General features: G+C 40.2%; 1 protein-coding gene across 1 annotated transcript in view; it reads left to right on the top strand.

Annotated features, from left to right (window-relative positions):
- Positions 1-18,785, top strand: part of LOC150089125 (dynein regulatory complex subunit 10-like) — an 80,272-nt gene that overhangs the window by 37,770 nt on the left and 23,717 nt on the right. Inside the window, exon 4 of the mRNA XM_090388392.1 lies at positions 6,836-6,924. Coding sequence (XP_090244518.1) covers positions 6,836-6,924 — 89 coding nt within the window. The remainder of the gene's footprint in view (positions 1-6,835; positions 6,925-18,785) is intronic.

Raw genomic sequence — 18,785 nt, 5'->3', positions numbered from 1 at the left:
GGGGACAATGATTTGCAAACGATGAGCAGGTGCAAACAGCAGTTCGATGGTGGCTGAATGACCAAAGAGTGGATTTCTATCATCGGGGAATTGAATGCTCAGTCACGCATTCCAAGAAGTGTTTACACCAACTCGGTGACTATGTGGAAAAGTAGTGCAAGGTATGTGCTTTCTATTGAATAATGTTACTTACCTCAATAAATGTCTCTTGGGCTACAATGGTCAAGTGTAACTTATTTTTTGAATTACCCTCGTATATATGCAAGGTGTAACATCACGCCCACCCTGTATTACTAAGAAGTAAACTCAAAGATAAAATTCAGCCACATGATAGTTAAAGCTTATCGTTCTTCATAACTACATTTCTCTCTCTTAATTGTTTTATCAAAGTATATGCTTAATTGTTATTTAAATTTATTTAATCTGGTATCAAGGACTCCCTGATTTGTAAATATAATAATAATGATAAGGGGCGCGATGGCCCAGTAGTTATGGCACTAGACTACCAGCCTGATGGACCTGTGTTCGAGTCCTGCTTCGGCAGAAGCAAACACGTGTCCATCACACTGGGAGAACAGTATAATAATAATAGTAACAAAATTAAAATAATAATAAAAACATCATGAAAGTTGCTTTAGCAGACCTACCTTTGAAGGTAGGTCCACTGAGGTTGAAGTTATGGCTAAGGCAGATAGTGGTGCTATCCGGTCAGTGGCGGATTACCCATTAAGGCAATGAGGTACATGCCTAGGGGCCCCAGGCTTTGGGGGGGCAGGCTTTGGGGTGCCCCAAGCCAAGACATTTTCCTATAGTGTTCTAAAATAGATTAATGTTTTCAGTAAACATCATAAAAATCTTGATTAATTTAAGCAAAAATTTAAGCAAAAAATTCAAAAGTACAAAATTTCATTTATTTGCCACCTAACTTTTTATTTTTTATTCTTTTTTTATTATTATTATTTTTTGGGGGGCCCCCAAACATAATTTGCCTAGGGGCCCCAACTATCCTTAATCTGCCACTGCATTCGGTGTCACCCCCGAGGACTAACACTAACACATAAGCTGAAGCTAAACAAGTCCACCTCCATAGATGGATGATGTCGAAGAGAAATAATAATCATACTGCATTGAGTGTGGTGCAGATTAAAGTAACTTGCATTCAGTCCTTAGGCAGAGGGGTTGGTTCGAAAAGTTGGAGAGAGTCTCCTGAGGAAGACAGCGGAGCAGAAATAATAATCATACTGCATTGAGTGTGGTGCAGATTAAAGTAACTTGCATTCAGTCCTTAGGCAGAGGGGTTGGTTCGAAAAGTTGGAGAGAGTCTCCTGAGGAAGACAGCGGAGCAAGTGGTGCTGTCCCCTGTATAGCTAACACAAGAGAAGGGCAAGCCCAACCACCTACACTTGTGACCACCCAGAAAGGAAGAAAACACCAATGCAGTGGAGCATCGAAATGAATATGTACATCATGCAAGCATACTACAAAATGACCAAATTAGAGACCAATATGACAATGTACAGGTCGAGACTGCATACCAATTGTTTGGAACAATTCCCAGATATTCAGGTTAGCGAACCAGAGAAGGACCATCATCACGAAGAACCTGATAGCTCCTGCAATCTTGGAAAATATCAAGTACGATGTGAGCAATCAACTACAAAGAACAAAGAATATGGATAACATGGAACCAATAGAGGAAGAGCAATAAGAAATACAACCCAGAGCAGCTGAAGTGGAAAGAGATGAGGTCGTGATATCCAGAATATAAGACGAGTGGAAGAAGGTCCGAACAGAATTCAAAGGAATGAACCCCACAAAGACCCACATGATACCAAAGCAGAGACCCAGTAGAATCCTGTGGAGAGTCAGAGCCACATTACCTTTGCAACAGCGGTGCAACACTTTAGGCCATCCACACAGGTGTATACTGTGCTGCAATAGCAATAACAATAGCAAATGGAAGAGTAATGAGAGACTAGCAGGAGAAAAATTGAAAGAAAGAAGGAACTGCCAGTTTGAGAAAGAAGACTTCAGCAGAAGATAGAAGAATTAAGAGTCAAGATAGGCCAATTCACTCAGTACCAACGAGATAATAGGAGTAAGGAATTGATTGGAAAAGTGAAGAGCATTTTCAAGAGAGACAGTGTTCACAGCAAATGCAAGACTAAAAATGAGAGAATAGGAGAAAACTTGGACACACTGAAGCAGAACCTCCTTGGACTCAGCAAGAGGCTACACAATACAAAGAGAACTCCCAGAGAAAAATAAACAACCGAATCTTCAATGAAGACCAAAGAGCCCTCTACAGGAGACTCGGAGTAGATGGGAAAGACAGAAACAGACCACCCGAGCAGGAGACAATCAAGGAGTTCTGAGACAATATGGGGAAGTGATGAGAGAGAGTGGGAGATTTGGGAGGATGAAGTAAAACAGTCAATCAGGAACTCCCACAACTGGAAAACCCCAGGAATAGGTAATGTCCACAACTACTGGTACAAGCAGCTCACCTGCACACACACAAGCACCTAGCAGTTCACCTGAATGATAAGGCACCCGGAGACAATCTCAACGTTTCTCACTCAAAGAATCACATATCTGATACAAGAAACAAGAAATGTGACTTGTTATTTGTTTTTTAGGAGCATTAGCAACTAAGGCCATATTGCTCCGGGGATATGCGGTGGTCATTCCCTGACCTTTCTGCAGCCTCCGTATTTGGTGGGCACGGGCTCGAACCCCGGTCTAATCAAGAAGCGTGTGCTACGCGCTGCTGCTCCTGCCCACCTGGCTACGGAGGCGCCAGAAATGTGACAAATATAGGCCAATCACCTGCCTCCCAATGATCTACAAGATCCTGACCAGCTGCATAATGATGCAGCGATGAGCAAAGGATGCAAGGTGCAATTAACCATAGATGCTGCGGTTATAGATCAAGCCTACAAAAGCGTCGCAACCTGTACACAGCCGGCCTACATCGATTACTGCAAGGACTGCATCGATTACTACATTTGACTCCTTACCTTATAGCTGGCTAATAGAGATGCTGAAAATCTACAAAGTTAACTGACAGTGGCAAAATTCCTAGAAGCAACCATGGCGAAATGGAGTACTACTACTACCATTAAGGTTGAGAACATCACAACCAGACTGATCCCATCAGTAGAGGAATCTTTCAGGGAGATGCCCTGAGCCCACTCTGGTTCTGTCTAGCACTCAACCTGCTGTCCACCATGCTCAACAGCAGCAAGTATGGATATAACCTCAAAGAAGGAAGGAAAAATCTGTATACCCTCACCCATTTGATGTACCTAAATGACATCAAGCTCTATGCAGCAACCGAGAAGCGACTCCAGCAACTACTTTGGATCACCGAAGAATTAAGCAATAATATCAGGATGGAATTTGGTCTAGACAAATGCAAGACCCAAGATTGCATCAGGGGAAATTAGCTGGCTGAAACTACCAGCTGCAGACTGGTAAAGAGATTGAAGCCACGACAGAGGGAGAGACCTACAAATACCTGGGGATGGTCTAGGCTCAGCATTTAGAGCACAAGGAAATCAAGGCCTGCCTGACCGAAAAATACCATCAGAGGGTCAGAAGCCTGCTCAAAGCAAAGCAGAATGGAGGGAACACCGTTAAAGCCATAAACACCTATGCAGTCCCAGTGCTAACATACTCCTTCAGGACCATAGATTGGGCTAACACCAAGCTGGAGAATATCATGAGAAAGATGAGGACAATGATGACCAAGAGCCGCCAACATCACCCAAAGTCAGCCCTGGAGAGACTGAGAATAGCTGAAAAAGAGGGAAGAAAGGGGCCTGATGGATCACATCGAGTAATGGAAAACAGCGATAGCTAACCTGAAGGATTACTTCCAGAAAAATACAGCTGCACTCTACCAGGCCATAAGGAAGACAGACAAGCAGCATACCACACTCAACCTAAGCGAGCAGCCCCTTCTGCCCAGATGGCACAAATGAAGCTAGAAAGATGGGCAAAGAAGACACTCCATGGTAGACACTACAATGATCTCCATCAAGATCACATAGATAAAATAGCTTCCAATGCCTGGCTCAACAAGCGGGCTGCTTTTCGTCGAGACTGAAGGATTCATGCGTGCCATCCTAGACCCAGGTAATCAACATCAGAAACTATAGAAAATACATCACCAAGGAGCCTGATGATGCCACCTGGCCTCCAACAATCCAACACATTACTGCAGGATGCAAGGTGATCACCCAGACTGAGTACACTCTTAAACAGGATAATACATCTGAAGCCAGCAAGAAAATACCACTTCATCAAAGAAACCATATTACAAGTATGATCCCCAGGCAGTACTAGAGACCCCAACCCACAAACTGTACTGGGGCCGCACCATAATCCAGACAAGACAATCCCTCACAAAAGACCAGACATAACCCTTTTGACAAGAAGGAAAAGGCTACTTATCTGATTGACATAGCGGTGCCCAACACTGAAAATCTCCAGAAAACCCACGAGAAAAATATCAGGAAGTACACGAACCTAAGACAGGAGATCAAAGAGATGTTGCATATGCAGCAAGTAACAACCATCCCAATCACCACGTCAACCACCGGTATGGTGCCACAGACCCTACATAACAGCCTAGCAGCAGTAGATCTCCCAGAGAACACCTACAAGGAACTCCAGAAAGTCATAATCCTGAACACCTGTATAATAGTCAGAGTTTTTTGACCAACAGTAACACCAGACATAACAACTACCCTGTGTACTTGGTAGCAGTACCTGTCATAGAGTGGAACCCCCCCCCCCCAATCAGAGAGAAATAATATAAGAGCAACAACAATAATAATAATAACTAGGGGTTTTGCCCCCTGCTCACTGTGCTCTCTTCTTTTGATAAAACAAAATAAAATACTTACAGAAGCTTTTGACTCTGTGTGTGTCTCTTCCTCAGCTATGAATACATAAATACGTTACTATATCTATATAATATCAGTGTAGATATGCCATAGACAACTCTTAAAGAAGAACTACGATTGCAGTGTGAAACGTATCATTTCGTCTGCATCTCATATTGTGCTCATCCTTCACGAGTTACCATATATTGCACTATCTCAAATAAGTAACGCTTCACTAATAGAGAAGACTATTGTCACTTATTCTCAGTGGGCACCACCCAGACGGCACCATTTCAAAGCTAGTTGGCTCTTCATTGGTGGGTGCCTTTCACGCTACGATCGTAGTTTTTTCTTTAAAAGTTGTCTATGGTGTATCTACACCGATATTATATAGATATAGAATCTTAAACTCTTAAAATATTATGCCTTGTTGCATTTAGTTTATTTAAATAAATACGTTATATATGGAAATCAAGAATGGTTCTGCGTGGTCATGTTAGATAAACATAGCGCATGACCATGCTTAAACAGAAGTTTGTTTTACCACAGTAGAACAAGCTTCTGTTACATATTTTTGTATTTGTTATGTATTACCACGTAACCCACATCTCTCTTCTCCCATTGGCTGAATAAATATCATTAGGAGTAAAATTATTTTAATATATAGAAAGATAATAATAATAATTATTATTGTTACTCTTATATTATTTCCTGATTGGGGGTTCCACCTCATGACAGGTATTGCTACCATGTACACAGGGTGGCTGTTGTTATGTCTGGTGTTACTGTTGGTCGAGGAACTCTCTGACTAATCTACAGGTGTTCAGGATTGCGACTTTCTGGAGTTCCTTGTAGGTGTTCGCTGGGAGACCTATTGCTGCTAGGCTGTTATGTAGAGTCTTTAGCACCATACCTGTGGAAATATTTATAATAATAATAATAATTATTATTATTATTATTTCTCTGAAACAAATGCATCATATCATAGTAATATGCCAGGGATTCCTCAGAAAAAAATTACAATTAGTCACTTATAGATGTAAAAGTTAAATTCAATTTTAAATTATAATCTTTATCTATAAAGTACTCCAGTCCCATTTATAAACTATAATGTGTCTTGAAAAACTGTGCGCTATGCAAATAACTATTTTCCTTGTGTGCGTAATAAAAATGGGGCAGAGAAAGGGTGACAGACCTAATGTCTGAAACCTGAAAAGCTTTGCTTATTAGGTGAGAATCTGAGTAGAGAAAAACAAAAGATGATCATTATGCAAAAAACTGGAAACATTATTTGAACAGTTGTAATAAATTAAACTTTGAGCATTATGTACTTTAAAAATCTTTATTTATAGATATATAAAAAATTCTGTTTTCACTTCATGCATGTGTTTGCAGTGTCTTCTTCATGGACAACCTAAATTTCCATATGGAATTTCCCTGATTCCTTCCAAATCAGTCAAAATGTATCATGCAATTATCCTTCATTCACAGTTCACACTCAATGAATCAACTTCTTCTTCATCATTCATTTTCGCTACATCTATTAACAGGACAGATTTAGTGAGAATATGAATTAAATTTACAGAAACTGACGTCTACAAGTTGCTTCTTGTTTCTCAGCTTATCCAGAGTACTAGAGTACCATAGATTTTAATATCATGTTTCATGTTGTCATAAAAAAAAAAAAAATCCTTATTTTCTATGGGTGCTTAGTTAAAATACTAATAAATGTAAAGTTTTATTAAATGTTTATAACAAGTTCTTTCATACTGGAAAGCAAACTCCCTACATCCCCATTGATAAATGAGGTAGTTGTTTTCTCCTCGTAAAACAACTTGCAAGTATAGTACAATGAATAGTTTGGTGGTGCAATGTCTAGATGATCTTGTGTAATTAATCCTTTACACGTTATAATTTTAAATAACTAACTGACTTTGTATTAGGTAAATAGCAGACAGAAAGTTATCCAGGAGTTAAAAGATGATATTACAAGAATAGAATGGTTGGCAGCTGATACAATTGAATCTACTGTGTAAGTAAAAGTTATATTATTATAGTTAAAAAACCAGTGAGATATTCTTTGTCACCTCTTTTCTATCTGAATGATATCTTCACTTTCATTGTTATCTTAAATATTTTTATCAGATTATTATTATAAAACAAAACACAAACTTTCATTTTCAAGCACAGTTGTAAAAGAGTTAAAAAAGAGCAAAAGGAAAGATAACAGAAAAAATATGAGGGGGGGTCAAAAATTTGTATTCACCCAGTAGTTATGATAGAAAGATGAAGATTTTTTTTTTGTTTTGTTTGATCTCTTGAAATCTCTATAGCAACCACACAAATTTTGGTTTTGATCTGACAGTTCATTTTTTTCTTTGCAGCAGCGAAGTAAAGTGAAATACAGATCAGTGATTCAGTTTCCTCTTTCTGCAAGGGAAAACTCCCAAAACGATCCGTGAAGAAACTGTCGCTGTTTATGGAGGAGACTGTCCAGGTTACAGTGTTGTTGCACGTTGGTATAAACAATTCAAATGTGGAAGAACCTCAGTGCATGATGAAGAAATCCCAGGAAACCCAGACTGCTGTAACAGAAGAGAGTGTTGCAAAAATTGAGGCATTCATCCTGGAAGGTCTCTGTATCAGCATCAAACTACTAGCTGCAGAGTTCCAAATTAGTGTAGGGATCTGTGGAGACCATCATCCATCAACAGTTGCATATGAGTAAAATGTCTGCTAAATGGGTTCCCAAACTTCTGACCCCTTATCAGAAGAAGGAGAAGAAAAAGTCACAATGTGATCATGAAATGTTGGCAATGTGTCAGGAAAAGCAAGATGAGTTTTTTTTATCATGGCCAGTCACCATGGATGAAACTTGGATCCATCACTATGATCATGAAACTAAACAAATGTCAAAACAATGCAAGCATGCAGAATCACCACCCCCAAAAAGGCAAAAGTGCAGTCAAGTGCTAGCAAGGTGATGCTGTCAGTTTTTTGGGATCAACATGGTGTAATACAGTCAGTCCTCGTATAGCATGATAGTTGTGTTCCTAGAAACCTTCGTGCAATGCAAAATCGTGCAATATAAACAACAGACCCTATGGGAAAAATAGGGTTAGGTGCCGACCACCCAAGATTGAACACACATTTGTAACCAAAACATTACCAAACACAATAAATAATCGTAATAAAATAGTTACATATTTTATTACAACTATTACGTAATAAAATGTTGCTAATGCCTTTGCTTCTATCGTAAGCAAACTTGTTTTTTGTTTGATTTTCTATCCAAACAGATGACAGCCGTTCCATCTCTTCCAATTCTTTGTGTCTTAATCTAATGAATTTTAATTACACTTTGAGTTGTTCCTGCTATGAAAGTTGTTTTTATTTTCTCTGCATTCTTTGTAATTCTCGGCGTTTTAGCATTAGCATTAGTAGAGGCATTTGATGCAAGAAAGCAAGCTTATGCAGCATCAGCCAAAAAAAAAAAAAAAAAAAACCCACTTCCACTTCACCCCTCTGTTCGTTCAAAACATGCTACAGGCCTCATTTAGGCCTGTAGCACGTGCAATATCACATGGTCTTCCATTTCGCTCAAAGTGTTTCACAATTTCATATTTTTTCTCTATCGACAGAAGTGGACTGGCCATAAGCCTTACTGGGGAAACCCCGGAGGCCAGTGTGATTTTGGCCATAAACCATAGTATGAGGCCACTATAAATTTTCCCGGGTAAGAATTTTTGACCCAGTCCCATTGCTTTTCTTTTTCTCTCTGAATCTGTAGTGTCATCACAAGGACGCTTCCTTTTCACACCTTTTAAGTATTTTACTAATTTTTAGAGAATAAAGCACAATTACAAAACGAGGAGGCAAGCTTGATACACATAAACAAAGCTGTGCGCGTGTAGCAACTGAATAAACAACACCGTAAAGGCAGAGATACACTATTAACACCTCACATTTTACTAAAGCACATTTCTAGGGGTTACTACCATAAAACAATAAAAACAATTTCCAGTTGCGTTTCTGCTAGTGGAATCTGTTATAAACTGGTAGTAAACTCGATCTAATTGCATTTGCGATTATACCAATAGCTGGAATTGTGTTGGTTTTTACGTTATTATGGTGAAATGTGTTTCCCCTTCACTGATGTAAAACACAAATACATTTTCAGAATCTTCTCTTCATTCCTATCATGCTGCGTTCGGTTGGGGTGATTCTGCGTTCGACTGCCATTTCTTGTAAACACAAAGGCGAATCGTGCATAAGCAAATTCGGTTCGTGTTAGATAAGATATCGTTCCCCTATTTATAAATCGTGTATGATCGAATTCATGTAGTGTGAACACGTGTTATACGAGGACTGACTGTACTAACAGATTACCTTCAACAGGGCTGTACTGTGATGGCAAAATATTATTCCAACCTCCTCATAAAGCTACATCATGCTATAAAAAAAAAATGGGGAAAGCTGTCAAAAGGTGTGCACCTGCTCCGCAATAATGTTCTTGCACATTCTTCACATGCTGCATGAGGTATGCCCATGAATGTGGGTTTGAAATATTGCTGCATCCTGCTTATTCCCCCCGACCTTGCTCCCTCAGAATTTTTTCTCTTTCCTGCTGTGAAGTCCTTTCTTTGTGGAAAAACTTTGCTGCTGCTGCTGATGAGGAGGAGGTGATTTTTGCTCTCAAGTCATGGTTTGAAGGACAGTCAGAGGACTTCTACAAACTGGTGGCAAAAATGTGTCATTTTGTCTGGTGACTATGTTGAAAAAGTGTAATATGTGGTGCTTGTTTTACCCTTCTATCACAACTACTTCTGGGCAATACCATTTTTTGAACCACCCAACCTCGTACACAAAAATCAGCAAAATTTAGAGTAACATTTAACCTTCCATTGGCCTTATAAATAAAAAATTACTCCAGCAATTGCCTTGGGATATACACTTGACTGCAGTTTTTACACCTTTCTAGCTTTTTTTTTTTTTTTTTTTCAAAAGCTAGGCATAGTGTAAAACGATGCACTTTTCAATTCCATCCATTATTTTAACAGTGTAAAGGGATACAATTGTGAAAAATCTATAGTTATTTTGAAATTGCCACAATGCAATAGTGTGAAATGCAGTAGAATATCAAACAATTTAATTAATAGGTAAGAGAACAGCAAAGGCTCAATACGTTCTACGTTATAAGTAAATTGGTTTAGAAATGGAAGAATTACCCCTGTGATGTCTTGTAGAACACTTCGGTGCTTGAATAACTATACAAATCGATTACATGTATTCCACTCCCTCGTAGATAAGATCAGTGATCCAATGTACCATGGAATCAGAGACCCATGGACCCCAAAATACGTCGAATCACCACCCCAATCCTTGAGCAAGAGAATACAATACATCCGTATTTTAAAAACAATTTAAATGCTTTGAGACCAAATAAATACATAGTGGCTCCATACTGTTAATACTTTAAAAACTAATATTAAACAAAAAACAATAAGAATCCTCTAAAATTAAGAGACTAAAGAATTTTGTTACTTTCCTGAAGTGGACGGGGCTTTTCAACCAGAGTCATGATCACAGGAAAGTGAAACCGTGCGTATTGCGAGGGAATTTTATAGCATGGAGATTAGTTGCAATCCTGGTGGATGTGCATGAAGGACCATGAATCTGAGATGGGGTAGAGGCGACATACATTGACTGAATTTTTATGTAATTTAAGTTCAAGTGTCTCAGAAATTAATAGTTTGGTGTAATCATGTTGGATACTGAGAATTTTTGCTTCGTTGAATAGAAAGGTGTGGCCTTCATTGATCGCATGGAATGTGAGTTCTGAAGCTGAGGAGCGGGATGAGAGGACAGATGTTGAATATTGTCTCCATCTCGTATTGAGTGTATGAGTGGATCCCTGGTATGAGGAGTTGCAATCCTTGCAATCCTTGCAAGATACACTGTAGACTAAGTAATTTAATTGGAATATGGAAGAGGATTGGACTTGGGATTGGTCCCATCGTTTCATACAAACATTCTACATTCTCAGCGTTAGCTTCCCACATATATAATATAGTCAGACCATTCAGAAAAACCATAAAATTTGGAATAAAAAACTACGAATCGCTATTTAACATCCTAAAAGATAGAACAATTAAAGATAATGAGAACCTATTTTCCCTAGATGTCACCACTTTATACACCAACGTGAACATTGCATACACCCTGGACATTGTCTGGGACATGCTAAACAAATATCTCCCCCCCCCCCCAGTTACTGCTATATTCGAGCTGATAAAACTTTTAATTGAAACCAGTTATATCAAACAGTCTTCAAACAGTTTTTGGCCTACCCATGGGGTTAAATCGAAGTGGTGTACTTGCAGAAATATACCTTACCAATATCGAAACAATACATTTAACTCCCTTTCTTCCACAGATCACCTATTATGGTAGATATCTGGACGATATACTTTGCATCACAGATGCGGAGACCATACAGGACATCCTACAAAACTTAAATAATATCCATGCAAGATTAAGCTACACTCTAGAATCTGAAAATACTGAAACAAAATCATTACATTTTTTAAATTTCACCCTCACACGGGTTGTGAACAAAATTCAATTCAGCATATACAGAAAGGCCACCAACACTGGAATGCTTCTTCATTACAACAGCTGCCACCCCTTCACCTATAAAAGATCCATCATCTTTAATCAGTTTGTTAATGCCTACAAGATGGAAACTCAATTTTAATTCTCATGCTACTCAGAGAGATGCCAACTCATGATAATTACTGTTGTAATAACTAGCATATTAGAGAGCTAACAAGAGAAAGCAATATTCTTCATATTAGTAATGATTAATAATGTATTAAGAATCTTCGAGTAAAGGAACCTTAAGGTTGCACTGATCATAGTGTATTGATTTTGGATTTGTTCAGAGAAATACTGTCAAGAGAAAAGGGAAGGAGTTTTGTTTCTGCAAAGGTGATTATAATGGCCTCAAACATCTTTTAAAGCCTTTTTGCTGGGATCAAATTGTTATTAAAAAATGTAAATGCCAAATGGCAAGTGTTCAGAGAGGTAATCATAAAAGCCATTAGATATTTTTTACCAACTAAGGGATAGGATGAAAACTTAGACCAAAATGGATGTCAGGTGAACTGATGAGCTTAGTGGTCAGAGAAGAAATATGCATGAGGTGATTATAAATTATCATATCATGGTGAGTAAGTACAAACTAGTGTGTACTCAAATTATTCAGAGGTTAGATAGGCTAAGGCAGTATATGAAAAGTCTTTTTTGGCTAAGAGTGTAAAATGGAAAAGAATTCTTTGCTTTATGCAAACACTAGAGGGGATAGGGATGAACCACATCAGTTCATTGTATATGGCATAACTATTGATGATCTTGTTCAGGTTGCTGACAAACTGAATAAATATTTTGTGTGTAAATAAATATACCTAACTTTAACTGGGAGCCAAATGATTTGGTGATAACCTGATAGAGAAATTGTTGAAACTGAAAGTAAATAAGTCATGTGGTGCTGTCTCACCTTGTGCAAGGCAATAGACAGAAAACAGAACCCATTCAAGGTGTTCCTGCTTGCAACCATCCGTTGCCAATGATGCCTAAAGTTTACATCTGAATGGCATCATTGGACCATTGACAACTGGAAAAAATATGCCTTTTCTGATGAGTCACATTTCCTGTTCTGCCATAGAGACAGTAGATGGAGGATATGGTGACAAACTGTGGAGAGGAATCACTCTGATGCCGTGGTTCAACAGAAACTGGCAGGTGGTGGCAGTGTTTTGGTATGGGGAATGTTTTTCTGGAATCTCTTGAAGCCCTCATATTCCTAGACCACACTTTGAATGGTAACTTTTTTTTCCAGATGGCACAGGTGTGTTCCAGCATGATAATGTGCCCTGTGCTGTTATCATTCAAGAGTGGTTCCAGGAACAATGAAAATGACGTCCATGTGTTACCTTGGATGGTGAATTTGCTGGATATGAATCCCATAGAACATCTCTGGGATTATGTAGATTGACAGATCCAACATTTGGATCCCCCCACCATGGACCATTGCAGATCTATAGGAAGCAATCCTAGCAATATAGTAAAGCATACACAAGTATACCTTCTGCAATATTCAGAGGCTTTATAGAATCCAAGTCAATTGAATTGAAAAAAGAATTGTTGAGCCATTCCAAATTTCTTTAACATCAGAAAAATATGAATCCAGAAATTATTTCTTTTTTTCATATATATCAGTATCATATTAGCCATCCACATGACATTAGATATTGTGTTTGTTGCCATGCACTGATTGAAGGAATGAATGTGCAGTATGGCAGATGCACAGAAACAAAATGTTTTCAGTTCACCCATAAAAGTTGTTGCTTTCTAAAAACATAACGCATGAATTATTATTACCTGTTTGTTTATTAATATGTTCAGTGCCACCTATATTTGAAAGAATCGTGTGCTATAGGTGCTTGCAACAATTAGCTGGTTGAAGTGGAGGCTTGCAGTTGTAGCTGCAATACTTGGGAATGCTCTGAGCACCAACGTTTGTCAGCTAGGAGGATGGTTGCCTCAGTGATGGGGTTGATGTGACATCCTCTATTCTGGTTAAAGGAACCGCTACAACACGAGATGTGAAGAGATTCCAACCAGACATGGTGATAGTAGTGGTGGGATCAGTCAATAATCTCGACATCACGCCGTGGACAGATGTTTTGCTGGCTAGACCAGAAGTGCTCAGCAATTGCTGAGTGATCCACGTCTGGCGAACGTTTGTTTGTTTGTTATTTGATTTTCAGGAGCATTAGCAACTAAGGCCATATTGCTCCGTGATATGCGGTGGTCATTCCCTTGACCTTTCCGCATCCTCCGTATTTGGTGGTGACGGGCTCGAACCCCGGTCTAATCAAGAAGCGTGTGCTACGCACTGCTGCTCCTTCCCACCTGGCTACGGAGGCGCCGTCTGACGAACGTATGACTTTCTCGTGCTCAGAGACCCGATTACTGAGTCTTCTGCCAGTTTCCCCAACATAGCAGCGAATGCTATCACGGCAGGAAATATGGTACAATGATCTACTCTGCAGTAGGGAAGGGGAACTGGTGTCTTAACCCTCGAAACGAGGGACGACTGCAACTTTCTTCCTGGAAGTTGTAAACACTTTATCCCATGAACCTGTAAGACCCTAGAAATTTGTTGTAACAGGTTCGGGTAGTACAGGATAAATGCAGTCGAGGTGGGGGCATCACTGCGTGGGGCCCTGCGGTTGGCAATGTGGTCACGGGACTGTGGGTTGCATCTATCCAGGGCACTGGTAGGGTATCTGCACTTTGCCAGATCTGCCTTAACCTTAGTAATCTCAGTGTGCTTCTCATCCTCAGAACTGGAGTGGGTCCAGGCACAGGTTAGTAGGGCTTAGCAGTGCCAAGAAGATGGCTGCGTGCATGGGCTGACTGGTAGTTGGTGAATTGGCCAGCACACTTCGGCTTGCGGAAGACTGAAGTCTTTAAACATCAACTCTCATGCCAGACAAGGGTATACAAGAAAGAAAAGGCATTGCCCGACTCCAGTTCAGTGGTAAATTGAATGAAGGGCGACAGAGAGTTGAGGTGACGTAAGAGCCGGTCTCCCAACTCCTGAAGAATGACCATGAACACATTGTTCACATAGCAGCACCAAAAGGCTATGGGATCTGGCAAACCCACAACTCTCCAGCTCCTCCATTGTAATGTTTTCCGTGACTGAACTAACCGATGAACCCATGGCTTTACTGTGTATTTGCCGGTAAATAGACTCACCAGATATAGCGGCACCACCACCACCACCAGTCAAGCACAATATAAGTGCAGTGCAAATGTCGTCAGCAGTTACAGAAGATCTGCTGCGCAGGATCTGGTTATTGTCTAGAAGCTCCTTTACACATGTGATGGCTAGTTGGACTGGGTTTGAAGTGAAGAGAGACGCCACATCAAATGAGGCCATCACCTGATCGTCTGACTGTTAACTCAGTCCAAGAATTCCCCACTGTTTGAAATGGTATGGGCAGTCTTGCTCACCAGGGGCGAGGAGTAGACCGGAAATGAACTTGGATAGTTCATATGTCGGGGAACCACAACAGGAGATGATAGTTCGCAAAGGTAGAACTATGGAATTTGGCACCTGGAACCATGTAGGTGCCAATGTACGGACTCGGTGATCTTTCCCGATTGAAACCAGCTGTAGATAAGGCCGTTCACTTTGGACTCCCATCGCTCGAATTCTGATGGGGGGGGAGCACGGCTTCCTAGATGGTGGTGTCTTGTAGAGGTGATAGGGCTTTCGGGCCCTACTAATCTGGTGGGCAAGACTGCCTATCCCATTTCAAATAGTGGGGAATTCTTGGACTGAGTTAACAGTCTATCCATTTCAAATGATCAGGTGATGGCCTTGTTTGATGTGGTATCTCTTTTCACTTCAATCCCAGTCCAACTAGCCATCACATGTGCAAAGAAGCTTCTAGACAATGACCAGACCCTGAGCAGTAGAGATCTTTACTGCTGACGACATTTGCACCACCCTTAGATTGTGCCTGATCGGTGGTGCCATTATGTTTGGTGAGTCCATTTACCGCCAAATACATGGTAGAGCCATGAGTTCATCGGTTAGTTCAGTCAGCAAACATTACAGTGGAGGAGCTGAAGAGTCGCATGTTTGTGAGTTTGCCAGATCCCATAGCCTTTTGGTACCACTACGTTGATGATGTGTTCGTGGTCATTCCTCGGGAGTCGGGAGACTGGCTCTTAGTCCACTTCAACTCTCTGTCACCCTTCATTCAATTCACCATTGAACCGCAGTCGGACAATGCCCTTCCTTTCTTGGATACCCTTGTCTGGCATGAGAGTTCGCATTTAAAGACTTCAGTCTTCCACAAGCCGATGTGTGCTGGCCAATTCACCAACTACTGGTCAGCACATGCATACAGCCACAGCGTGAGCCCTACTAACCCATGCCTGGACAGTTCTGAGGATAAGAGGCACACTGAGATTATTAAGATTAAGGCAGATCTGGCAAAGTGCGGATACCCTACCAGTGCCCTGGATAGATGCAACCTACAGGCCTGTGACCATGTTGCTAACCACAGGGCCCCATGCAGTGATGACCCCACCACATTTATCCTGTACTACCCGAACCTGTTACAACAAATTTTAGGGTCTTACAGGTTAATGGGATAAAGTGTTTACAACTTCCATGAAGAAAGTGTGGTCCCTTGTTTCGAGGGTTAAGACATCAGTTCCCCCCCCACCACAGAGTGGATTAGCGTACTTTATTTCCTGCCGTGATTGCACTCGCTGCTACGTTGGGGAAACTGGCAGAAGACTCAGTAATTGGGTCTCTGAGCATGAGAAAGCCATACGTTCGGCAGACGTGGATCACTCAGCGATTGCTGAGCACTTCTGGTCTAGTCAGCACACATCGATCCATGCTGCGACATTGAGATCATTGACCGATCCCACCACTACCGTCACCGTGTCTAGTTGGAATCGCTCCACATTGCAGCGGTTCCTTTAACTGGAACAGAGGATGTCGCAACAACCTCATCACTGAGGCAACCATCCTCCTAGCCGACAAACATTGGTGCTCAGAGCATTCCCAAGTATTACAACTACAACCACAAGCCTCCACTTCAACCAGTAATTGTTGCAAGCACCTGTAGCATGCAATTTTCACCACACATGACCACTATGGCACACACATGATATTCTGTATTTTTACAATAACGGTCACAGTCACAACTGAAGAAGGACGTGTCCCGTCCAAAAGCTTTCGTGTTTATTACTTTTGCTTTTTGTTCCTAACCTAGTTTATTAAATTAATTTTAACTAAACTTGTTTGTTTAATCTGTTTTTTCCCAGTGGCATAACATTGTCACTTTTCTGTGTACTATACAAATAAAATATCTTATTATTAAAAAGAAAAGTTTTTAACCTAACTGAGCATTTTTAGTGATTGCTGCACTCCATTTTTAGAAAATGGATTGCAGCACTTTATTTTGCAAGTTTTTAAATAAAAAAAATAAAAAAATTTCCCTCAACTGCATCATATTTTTAAAAAATTGCAACACAGTAGCAAATAGTATTTGTTTTTATTTATCACAAAGAAATAAAAATAGATCAGTGAGAACCATTTATATTTTGGGCTAAAAAATGTAATTCTGTGAAACCACAATTTTCAGCACCATTTGTGGTGCTTCTACTCCTCTTTTGTGGATTATTATTATAGTTGAGGAGATTTTTGGTATCAACTATGAATGTGGAATGTAAAGTGTGACAGCAACAGCATATAATAATTTGTATAACTCCCAACAGATGTGGTAATATTATTGACTGTCCAGTGTGTGTGTGTGTGTGTGTGTGTGTGTGTGTGTGTGTGTGTGTGTGTGTGTGTGCGTGTGCGTGTGCGTGTGCGTGCGTGCGTGCGTGCGTGCGTGCGTGCGTGCGTGCGTGCGTGCGTGCGTGCGTGCGTGCGTGCGTGCGTGCGTGCGTGCGTGCGTGCGTGTGCAGAAAACTTCTAAAATGACTGTTTTACTATACATTGTAACAAAACACGAGTGGGTTTTGTGACTATAGCTACTTGGACAGTGTGGATGAGTTTCATGTATTAGGGGAAACTCCATGATTGTCACAATTGTGTTGAATCAAGGCTTAGGAATCCAAATTCCATTGCATAATAGAAGGTGAATGGTATTAATTTCAGATGAGAAGATGCAGCAGACACTCCTATTCAGGCTTGGTTGTGTCCTGCCACGTAGCTTGAGAGTTAATGGAATGTATTAGATAAATTGCAACCTGCATTGTGCCAGAACAACATGAACCATTGGAACAAAGTATAATTTACCTTCAGGACACCATCATTATTCCCCAGATCTGTCCCTATGTGATCACTTTTGTTCAGCTGCATGAAGGAGCCAGTAAGGTGACCAAAGTGAATCTGCAGGTGTCACTAGCATGTCTGTCAGAGGATTATTATGCTGTTTGAGCAAGATAATTACAGCACTCTGATTGTCTATCTCATCACTAAGAGAAGTGCATCAATCTTGAGTAATTACATTGAGTACAGATGGATGCAAGTTGTGATGCCATATAGTTTCTCTTGAATTATTTGTCTCTAGTATGTATAGAAAGCTTCTGAAATTACCTCATATATTAAATTTTTTTTTCTATGATAATTTTATATAGTAGTTATTATGTTATTGTTATTTGGTTTTTTTTAGGAGCATTAGCAACTAAGGCCATATGCTCCGGGGATATGCGGTCATTCCCTGACCTTTCCGCATCCTCCCTATTTGGTGGGCACGGGCTCGAACCGGTCTAATCAAGAAGTGTGTGCTACGCACTGCTGCTCCTGCCCACCTGGCTACAGAGGCGCCTATAGTAGTTATAATTAGGTTAATATTGTCTATTGGTTATAACATTTTGCCAATCAAAATTATTTTAAATGGGATTTATTTGTATCCTATAACTTTTATTTAGCATTACCATTCTTTATACTTCAAAATGCAGCCTTCTGAGACAAACTGCCTGGAGACATACTATATTCTTTGCAAATGAATGAAAGTGATGATGTAGTGCAGTAAAAATTTACCTTCACTGGTAGCGGATGGATAGTGTCACTTCTCATTGTTATAAAGAGTGGGAAAGGCCCAGGTTGAATCTTGTTATTAGCTAAAGTTGGGAAATACTTCCTTTCAGGATGGGATGAACTTTAATGGTTAATTAAAGCAATAGCCAACATAATCAGTCTCAAGTGAGAGTTATGTGGGATTTGTATTTTCCTCCAGAAACTCAGGCTTTTCAAGAAAGAAAAATTAAGCAGCAGAGCCGGAA

This window comes from Mastigoproctus giganteus, chromosome 2, assembly GCF_048544385.1.
Source record: "Mastigoproctus giganteus isolate SK-2022 chromosome 2, ASM4854438v1, whole genome shotgun sequence".
Classification (NCBI taxonomy): domain Eukaryota; kingdom Metazoa; phylum Arthropoda; class Arachnida; order Uropygi; family Thelyphonidae; genus Mastigoproctus; species Mastigoproctus giganteus.
The sequence above is the reverse complement of the archived record's forward strand: the minus strand, read 5'-3'. Positions and strand labels throughout refer to the sequence as shown.